We start from the raw sequence: 10,205 nt of genomic DNA, 5'->3' as shown, positions 1-10,205 counted from the left end.
TTAGAATCATATATGTAAAATTTTGATTATTTTTTATTTTGTTTTATATTTTAAAAAGCAATTTTCTCCAGTTGTAGCATTAGGTTTTTATATTATATTATATTATATTATATTATATTATATTATATTATATTATATTATATTATATTAAAGCAAAGTCTTAGGTCAAACAGCTCCAAATCCTTGTTGCAAACAACGGGTATGCTGAATTCTATAGTATTCATGAAGAAATATGTTTGTCTTCCTTAAGTGTCCTCTTTAAATAATTACATCTATCTTCATGAAGTTGTACCAAAACACCTTATATCACCGAGACAATGTGTTTCTCACTATTATACGCACTCGCAGTGGGTTATAAGCCATCTTTCTCGCCCAAAGATAAACATTTCTTCATTTTGTGAATAATAAGGAAGACAAACTGGATTATAATTGGCTTACTGGATCTGGTTGCGTATTTCTGATTGGACAAGAGACCTTCGGGTTGATCGCTGCTATTGGACAGTTTAGTGCTCGGTCTCCGCGCTCATTGGCTGAGTTTCCGGGCTTCAGAGTCCGGCAAAGTGTGGAACTAAAGAAGACTGGGACGAAGAGGAAGTACTTTTTAAAATGGAAATACAGTAAATCATACTTGAACTTTTCGCAGCGGAACAACAGGACGCGGTGAGCGAGCTTTTCTCTTGACTGTCACATTTATGGAAAGAAGGGTTATTTGTTTACAAACAGCATCGCCTACATCTGTGGACGGATAACGTTATTTGTTAATCCGTACGCTGTAGGAAGGTAGGGTCAGTATGGAAGCCCCTCCGGCGATGCTTCACTGAGTTTGATGGTTGTTTTTCTTCTACGAACCGGCACACACTCTAAGAGAAAACACTTGGCCATTAAATAAGATGAGTATTCGGACAATGTGATGAACAGGCAGTCATTCCGTCGCTGCGGGGTTTCAATTGTTAGCTAGTGTTGCACTTGACTTGTCCGTGGTGTAGTTCCCGCTAATTTTAAAAGAAAATGCAACAAAGGCGTCTCTGTTATTTTGAGGGGAATTACAATTAATTTCGCGTTCAATACAATAGGTTTCAGGCTAATTTGGGCATTTTATTTTACTCTATGCACCGCCGTAGCTGTTATAACGTACACGGTTTTACTTTGACATCCCGGAAGCTAAAAGATAAAGTTAGACCGATTGAGATGGGACTTCCGGTAAGGTAACAAATAAGACCCCCATTAATTGTTGAAGCCAAATTGTGGAGCAACTTTAAAGTGATATTTCAGTTATAAACTTTTTTCTGAAGGTCTGTTTTATGAGGGATAAGCAAGACTGCGTTATTTTAGCTTGTTGTTGCCTGTATGTCTGTGAGGCCAGTCATGTCATTTCCGGTGTTGTGTTGTGTTTTTTGCAGTTCACTTGCAGGTTATGGAGGCCATACAGTAGCTCGGGGGTCCCACGTCCTCAGTCTGCTGTTAAACCTTATTCCACTCCGTCTACTGAGTAAGCAAAATTTCACTGTTATTAATCCACGGGCAGGTCTTAGTTTTAACAGCACAATGTTTTGCCTTGTTTTATTTTTTACAGACTGTAAAATATGAAATCTGACCCCTGACAATTTATGTTATTTTCAGATGTATTCGTTGTTGTAAACATCCCAGTCAGTGTTTTATATTTTTGAGTTTAATGTTGTTGGGACATTAATTGTGTGCTTATGCAGCTTTTTACATATAATTTATAACATAATTGAATTGTCCACCATATTTTCTGGACAAAAATATGTTTTTGAAGTGTGATTCTTTATAAAGTCTATATTTAGGATGTGCCCTTTGGAGTTGTGTGTAGCGTAAGTCAAGAATAATTCAAACACGGATGTCAATGAAATAAAGTTTAACAGACACTTTGGTAATATATCATTATTACTATTTTCATTATTATTATTTACTTATTTATACAACTTTTTTAGAAAAATTATATATGCACCCAACAAGTAAGACTTAGCTTACATGAAGCATAATTTTCTGGGTTAAATTGCAGTACTTGTAAACGAGCTGGTATTTATAGTGGCTTTCAGCTCAATTAATTTTCTACTGCAAGTCTCATTCATCCAATCACACACACACATTCATACAGTACTTTTCTCTAGCGACTTTCCAATTGGTAGACAACCCGCTCTGCCACCTGAGCCACAGCTGCCCCCATCTACCTGAATGTTTGTTTGTTATGCCGCTTAACACTGACCTATGAATTATTCAAGAAAATTAACCTAACTCAGTTGATGAACCAGTGGTGTGTCTACACATAACAGGAAGCAGGCAAATTTGAATTTTGTTTTGGCTCAAACTGCCTTTATCTTCGAGAGAGGTACAACACCGAGTATGCAGCTGTCTATAAAGCACAGTGGAAATGCGAACACAAAAAGTAGCTTCAGATTTTCAACATTATCCCAATTTTAAAAAAGGTAGCTAAAAGACCTCCAACAAAGCACAATATGCAAGAAAACTGTTCCAGCTAAATGTAGAAATAACAGACTTGTTTCATCACTTGAGGCAAAAACACATCATCGAGTACACCCAGGCTACAAAGGAGGAGATACTAGCAGCTGGTGGTGTGTGACCCAAATGTAAGCAAATGACTCCACCGAGCGCAGCTGGAGCACTCGCTGGTCGCACTCCACATGACAGGAAGAGCAAACTGTGGATGGAAATTACAGATGCAGCTACATGTGGCAGAGAAGGGTTTTAAGCAACAGGTTAAAAACTTTGGCCCAACGTACAACATCGCAGGCTGAATGTATTCTTTCATTTTATTATGTGACAATACTGTGCTATATTGTTGAGGCCATATTGCCCACCTCTTCTGCTAATGCAGTACAAACATATCTGGATAGAATTGGCTGTGTTGAGGAATAAATGTGGTCATACTAAATATTTACTTTCAAGCTTGTTAGAATTGTATAAATTCGATTTTTGCACATTTTTTTTAAATAAATCGTTGCATCTATGGGCTCTGGGCTCAAGTTAAACTGCTCTGATGCCAAACTGCATTGCACCTGAATGCTTTAACACAAACAGTCTTTAGTTTTATGTGATATTTTTATTAATGCCGAACATAGTTTCCGGCTTCCATGCCCGCCCAACCCCCTGTGAAGGAGCCGGAGGAGGAGATGGAGGCAGAGGGTGAGTCGCAGCTCCCCGAGGCCAACGGAGAGGTGGAAGAACCCAGAGAGAATGAAGGAACAAGAGGGGGAGGAGCCGAGGAGACCATGGAGGAAAGTACGGAGGAGAGGGAGACCGACTTGGAAGATAGTGACGAGGAGGAAGAGGAGGAAGAGGAAGAAGAGAGCTCAGGTAAAAAAAAAAACAAAAAAAAAAAAAAACTCAAAATGCTCCACTAACGTTTATACTGCTTATATAAAAAGAGAGACGCAATGTAATCGACGCCACCTTTTCTTTTTTCTCTTTGTCCTATGTAGAGATGGATGATGAAGACTGCGAGAGGAGAAGAGGAGAATGTCTGGATGAGATGATGGATCTGGAGAAACAATTTCAGGAGCTGAAAGAGAAGTAATTTTTGAAGCAGGGGGGAAAAAGGGATTCAACACTTTATCCTTCTCTTTTTTCGATGCCTGAGCCGCCTGTTGTTGAGGCTGATTTCACCGTGTGATTGCAGGTTGTTTCGGGAACGGCTAAACCAGGTGAAAGTCAAGCTGGACGAGGTGCTGACGGGAAAGGCCGGCGAATACAGAGAACCGCTGGCTGCACTACAGAACAGCATGCAGATACGGACACAAGTGGCTGGTACAGAAAAATAAATAGAAAAATAAATAAATAAAATCCTAATCAAGTCCAATACCACTGTAGTGCAAACAACCTTGGCTGCCATTTGTCTGTAGTGAGTGTAGGCTGTCAGGATGCTGTTTACCTAACGATATAACTGACGATATAATTGTGGAAATTGGCCGACATATCCTCAGCATAACCATGTATAATATCCACAAAACTTGAAAAGAGGTTAAAACACACACACACACACACAACACGGTAATATTATGTTGAAGCACAGTACGTATCACTCCGCGAGGCTAGCAGTAGTGATACGGCCCAGCCCTAAGTAGAGCTAACATTTGTGGACTCGGACACTTGGCGAATAAACTTTCATACAGTGTGATGTGTGATTTTTATAGCAGACTCGAGCCTAACCTTAGATGGCATGATGTTAGTGTCTAATGTCTAATCTGCTGATAATAAGGAATTGCACCAACATCGGGAATAATCAAGAGTGTTTATGCTAGTTTTCATGTGTTTGTGAGTCCTGACTTCCTTTGTGTTCTCACTTTTTTGGTGAAGGCGACACCTGCTCAGATGAAAAAACAGACATTATTCTTGAGTCTGAAGCCATGAATGACACAAAGCTCGTTCCTGTGGATTTTTAGTGGATTTTCATCATTTTAAGTTTTGGATCAGTTCCAGCATCAATTTGTTGGAAGACTTAATTTCACACAAATCAGTGTATATTTATGAGTAATTAATTTTTCCTATTAAATAACCTAAAAAAACAACAACTGACCGTACCTTTAAATCAATAAGGAAAAAGTGTGATGCCTCAAGGTAGTTGTTTACCCAGAATGCATTTCTGGTTCAGGGTCCTATTAAATATTTAGATTGTTTTGGACCCTCCAAATGCAGCACTTACTTATAGAGCATTGCTAATGTGTGTTTAACCAAACAGTAATGGAGTAGCAGTGCACATAATGCCAGTATGACCTCCTCAGACACCTTTGGCTGTCTCTTTGTGCAGGAGTGTACAGGGAGCTGTGTCTGCAGGTCATCAAACACAAGCATGAATGTGAAGTGCAAGGAGCGAGGCAGCACCTGGAGGTAGCGCGCACGTGCACTCTCAACCGCATTCTGCTTTCCTACTGGAGACTTAATATTCTCAACTAAAAGAGAACTAACGCGCTTGTTTGTATCTACACGTGTTTTACAGAGTGAGCGAACGCTGCTGTTTGACGCCATGAAGGGCGAGCTACTGGAAAAGATAAGGAGGCTGGAGGAGGACAGGCAGAATATAGACCTCACCTCAGGTACGTGTCAATCGCAAAGCTGTTACGTACACATAAAGTACGCAAAGGTTATAAAACTGAAGTACTGAGTGAAAGTGTTCAAAACAATTCATTTTAGTGGAGTTGTATATGGTGGATTCTGTCTGTCCAGAGTGGAGCGATGAGCTGAGGGGCAAGAAGTGCAAAAGAAAGAACCTGCTGGGTCGATCTGAGAAGAAAAAGAAAGTAGCTTTGGTTTCAGGTAAGCACCACGTGTGAGGAGCCTCACCAGCGCTGATGTGTACATATACAGATGAGGAGATGAGCTCCCGTCTTATTGTTTAAGTGCTGCTAAACAGAGCAATATATGTTTTTAACATAGTTTTCCATAGCTCGTTTTTACCCAGATTTACTTTTCACATAGAAATTTCACGAGAACTATTATTACTTTATTATTATCTGTTTGTTGTTGTGCTGGAAGCCAAAGCAAAGACTCAGTTTTGCTGCAGACTGCTTGAGGTTTTGCTTCCACTTTGATGAGATTCCCAGTTCCAGACACAGAAGCATCCCCACAGCATAATACTTCCACCACCATGCTTCACTGTGGGGACGGGGTTCTTTGGGTTGTACTTCCTGTTTCCGCCAAAGTGCAGACATTTTTATATGGTGTGTAAATTGGAAGTTAACCCTTTATTACACAATTAAAACATATCGTCGCAGAGCAGTGGTCTGTGCTATAGCTTGATGAAAAGGTCATTTACTTGCAAGCCATTTTTGTCAGATATTTCCATTGGAAATCCTACAGAAGGCAAGAACACAACAACTACGATCAAAAGGCAGAATCATAGTTATTATTATTGGTTATATATCATTTTATATATTGTTTTTAAATTAAGCTTAGATTCAATTAGTTTCCAGAGTGTGTTTTCTTGTTTCTGTTTAGTTTTCAGTCTCAGTCTCTCAATATGACTGCCTCTGTCTCACAGGGCCTTTCATCGTCTACATGCTGAGAGACATCGACATCCTTGAAGACTGGACTGCTATCAAGAAGGTCAGAAATCACTTGTAAAAGTTCCCTTTGACTTCCCAGATTCTTCAGCTGTCAGTCGATAAAGATGCAGCTTCAGGGTGTGTACACCAGCCTGCGTCCGATCGTGTAAACAGCGTCTCTGTTTTTCAGGCGAAAGCAGCTCTGTCGCCACTAAAAAAGAAAGTTGAAAGTAAGTCTGCTCCAATCGTCTTTTATTAACGCAGCAAACTGAAAAGGTTTGGTCTCTAAACGATCCTGTTTTGTCTTTCAGAGCGGTGATGAAAGGCGGATCTGTGCAACAGCGACACCAAACTTAACACACACTCACGTTCCCAGCTATTTCCAGTTCAGGTTTTGTCTCGTTGAAGCCCAGCAGACTGTTGAGTTGTTTTTCTGCGCTTTTGATCCCACCTGCCTACCACCCTACTGCTTGTTTGTTATCTATTGCTATTTAAAAGACGTTCTTAACGATATGACAACCATGTATTTATAGAATGATTTATAATGCTGATTGAAAATCTAATCTTTTAGCACACAACCTTTTTGTCTGTCTTTTTTTTGTGTGTCTGTCGGTGTGAGTCAGAATCACTGAGACATACTCGGCTGTCTTGGATATGTTTGATCATATTGTGTTGTTGCAGTTGTGTGTTGTCTTGCACAAAAGTTGCTGACTGCCTGGAAGCTGGTGGGAGAGGAAGGAAAAGAAGCTTCTGATAAGCAATGTTCACATTGGACACCCAGCGACTGTGCAGAAAACACGCGTATCTGATCAAATGACATGAAACTCACTATCATCACGTGTTAATTACACCAATTAACAAATTCTAAGAGTTCATGAGCAGGACCGAATACACAGGCTGAACCATGTTTTCAGCCATCCTGACCACCGGCACATCTTTACACCAAGGAAAAGGTGGCTAAGCAAACTTAAAAACGTCCAGCAGGTGGCAGAATTTATCTTTATTTTTAAAAATCTGATCAGGATCGTGACTGATTGTGAAATAAATAAATAAACTGGTTCTTATGCAGGTGGAAAATCAACATGTTTGAATGTTTCTGCTGAGCATCACCACAGGTGAGCAATTTATGTGAATGAATGCTGGGCAGCCCAGTGTGCATGAGGTTGGATTAATGCAGCTTTAAAATGTCCTCAGTTTGTTTTTGGGGGGGTTTGGAGGAGAAGCAGCAGGAACAGTGGAGAGTCAGCTACAGGTCACTGAAATGGCAGCTCCTGTGGAGGGAGACAGAAGGTTAACTAGCCACAAAACGCACTCAAAGACCAGCGGCCTCCTCTCAGACCGCTACTTGCTCCTGCGTGTTCTGGGTTCAGTCTCTCTGGAAATAAAGGATCTTTTGATCTGTAATTACAAGAAGTGCAACTAAAAATAATGTTCAGATTAGTTTCAGCTGATCTTTAGGGCACCAGAGGAAATAAAAGGTGGTGACAGTGAGAAAGCTCATGATGGTGTGGTTGGGGGCAGCAGCCTAAGCAAAAAAGCCCAGAGCTCCCTCTCTGCCTCCGGGTCAGCTGAGACATCTCTCCGGGGTGTCCTGGGTCTATGACCCGACCTGAAGCACCTCAACTCAACTAGTGAATTTTAAAGCGAATACACAAGAAAATCATAAGTTCAAATCATAAATAGCTGGCACATGTAAATGTGCATCGCTTTGAGAAGTCAGTAAGGTGATAGTGAGCTAAAGCATGAGAGAGGTGGCAGGAACCCAGGCTGACCAGGTAAATATGTCCACATTTGAAACAAATACCCAAAACCCTGTTATAAAACGAAACATCTACCAACAAAGAAGAATCTGAGGAGTCAAATATTCACATCCTGGTCTGTGTACAGATCTTTAAAACTATGTCAAAAACATTTCACCTATAAAGAAAATTTATCTTTCCTCAGTTTTCTGTCGATTCAATACAGACAAAATAATGTTACATAAACTTTCTAAGAAATCGAACTAACATGCTCGTCCATACGTTGTTCCTACTCGTGTCCCTTTGCCTGATCGCAGTCTCTAGATCGAGGGTGTCACAGTGTACTGATGTGAAGTACAACTGGTGCCGGGCTTCATATTCACCTCTGCCCACTGAAATAGGACCATTTCAAATGATCTTTGCTGAAGGTGTGCCGTTCTTTGTCTTCACTCTCAGTCTAATTAACCTAACCTGCACATTTATATGCAGGTTAGTAGATCAAAGAGTTTGCATGAAGCTGAAAAAACGCTCTAAAGGAGACATGTGGAGACCAGTGTGTGTGGGAATCATTTATTTGATGTGAGAGGAGTGAAGTTCAATTATGTGTTTACAAGGTAAAGACAGAGCTGTAGATAATGACAAAGTGCTTTCCCCCTCTTTCACTAAACTCCAGGTTAAAATCTTTCTTTGTCCTCTGGATTACATTTTTAAGGGTAGCTGTCATAAACATGGGTCTGCTTGAAGTTATACTCTCGGGTTTGTGGGAGATGGATTCAAGTTCCATCTCATTCCTTCATTTTTCCCTTCATTGTCTTGCTGATCCTTTTATCTCTCTCCTTCTTTCTTTTGTCAGACCTTCCTTCCTTTATCTAAGCTGCTGATCGGTTACTTTAAATGGGATGTTGCATCACAGTTCATGACTTCAGCATCTTCCACCTTCCCTCGTTTTTCTCACAGCTGCTTGCTGAGTTTACGCGCCTGCCTCTCCCTTGCTTCAAAGGCAGCCTTGGTGTCTTTCAGCTCTTCCAGCTGCCGGCGGATTAGAGCCATGTCGAGCTGGGTGGCCTCGCACTGCTCCCTCAGGGCGGCCGACTCCGTCCTCAGCTGCGCGGCGGCGACGGAGAGCTGCTCGCTGCGTTCACGGCACTGCATCTGCATCCTCTTGGCGTCAGTGAGGAGGGACTCCACGCTCACCGCCACCGAATCGCACTGGTCGCGAGACATGTCCTGAGCGGGGATAGAGGGATGGATGGAGGTCAGGGGTCAAACCTGAATGGATCTGAGTGACGGTAAAGCTGGCGGTTGAAGGGCTCGCTCCTATTTAAATCTGAGATTTAAGGACTCAGCTCTGTTTTACAGATTTTGTGCCGTCTGATTTGGCAGGGGGCTGGAGCTTTCCTGCCAAAAACACAGATAAAGTGAATCAATAGCTGGCTGTTAAAAGTCCAGCACAGATCAACAGGTTTAAAACAGAACATTTGATCTGTGGAAAGTGAAGTAGCTTAAAGAGGCTTATCATGGCTTAGCCTGCAGTGTCCACTGCTCCTCTCTATGTTTCTCTTTTATCCTTACCCATCTCCAAAACTCGTGCCACTGTTTTGCTCTTTACAAAAACACTGATTTCTAAAATCACAGGTTGTTTTTTCTAATTAGCAGCCAAAGAGTAACAGCAAAGCAACATGTGACGATGTCTTACCACAGACTCCAAAATCAGCTTTATCTCGACCCTTGTGGTTTTCTTCTGAGACTCAGGTTGCAGGCAGGGCTCACTGTCCTCCAGGGTGCTCTATCCTTCGCTCTTTTTTTGCTGTCAATTACAGATACTTTAAAGAAACCTCCAGCAGACCCTGCTATAGGTGCAGATGGTGGAAGTGGCTGTAGAAGCTCGTTTAACAGGACCACTGGTGATTCTTTTTCCCCTTTGAAATGCCAGTACGCTCTTCACGTCCTTCAGTTTCTGACCTGTGTCCGTCTCTCCAGTGTCTTCCTCCTCTCTTCAGTGAGGATTAGCTGTTACGTCAGGCTCAAGTAAGGTCAGGCAATCCAGAGATTAGATAGTTCAGGATGACGTGTTGTAAGAGCAGCTCATTGGGTCTATTTTGATCAGGGAAGGGGAAAGTAGCTCATTTAGACGCTCAGCCTGGAATATCAGTTCAAGTTATGCTTTAGTCGGCTGTTGCAAGTCACCAGGAATGATTAGTTTGAGCAGTATTGATAGAATAATGCACTTTTTTAAGGTTTGTATAAAACTAGCTTTTTCAGACAATAAATATTCCCCACAGTGGTCTTAAATGTATGTTTCAGGTCTCTTCTGGATGACTGCCCTGTTTTGTTTTGACACTGATCGAACACAGCCGAGACTTTTCACTGGACCGCTGCTTTACAGAGCCGCTAGCTAGAAATCTTGGAAATTGTTTTGCAGACTTTTAAAATCTGACAGCCGGCT

At 41.4% G+C, this 10,205-nt stretch overlaps 1 protein-coding gene across 1 annotated transcript; it reads left to right on the top strand.

Annotated features, from left to right (window-relative positions):
- Nucleotides 1-540: 540 nt before the first annotated feature.
- Nucleotides 541-7,097, top strand: brms1 (BRMS1 transcriptional repressor and anoikis regulator). Its single transcript, XM_085267206.1, has 11 exons — nucleotides 541-660; nucleotides 1,401-1,489; nucleotides 3,102-3,336; nucleotides 3,462-3,552; nucleotides 3,659-3,786; nucleotides 4,787-4,866; nucleotides 4,976-5,072; nucleotides 5,203-5,292; nucleotides 6,017-6,081; nucleotides 6,211-6,250; nucleotides 6,332-7,097. The coding sequence occupies exons 3-11, from the start codon at nucleotides 3,114-3,116 to the stop codon at nucleotides 6,337-6,339; spliced, it is 822 nt and encodes a 273-aa protein (XP_085123332.1). The 5' UTR covers nucleotides 541-660; nucleotides 1,401-1,489; nucleotides 3,102-3,113; the 3' UTR covers nucleotides 6,340-7,097.
- The last annotated feature ends 3,108 nt before the right edge of the window (nucleotides 7,098-10,205 follow it).

The sequence above is a fragment of the Mchenga conophoros genome, linkage group LG3 (assembly GCF_057382185.1).
Source record: "Mchenga conophoros isolate Kocher_MC1m ecotype Shallow Benthic linkage group LG3, M_conophoros_male_GT1.1, whole genome shotgun sequence".
Taxonomy (NCBI): domain Eukaryota; kingdom Metazoa; phylum Chordata; class Actinopteri; order Cichliformes; family Cichlidae; genus Mchenga; species Mchenga conophoros.
The sequence above is the reverse complement of the archived record's forward strand: the minus strand, read 5'-3'. Positions and strand labels throughout refer to the sequence as shown.

Bases quoted from the DNA above. Each gene is read 5' to 3' on its own strand.
- brms1 (XM_085267206.1), top strand. From the start codon at position 3,114: ATGCCCGCCCAACCCCCTGTGAAGGAGCCGGAGGAGGAGATGGAGGCA. The intron at 4,867-4,975 runs GTAGCGCGCACG...CGTGTTTTACAG, and splicing joins GAGCGAGGCAGCACCTGGAG to AGTGAGCGAACGCTGCTGTT. The intron at 5,293-6,016 runs GTAAGCACCACG...TCTGTCTCACAG, and splicing joins GAAAGTAGCTTTGGTTTCAG to GGCCTTTCATCGTCTACATG.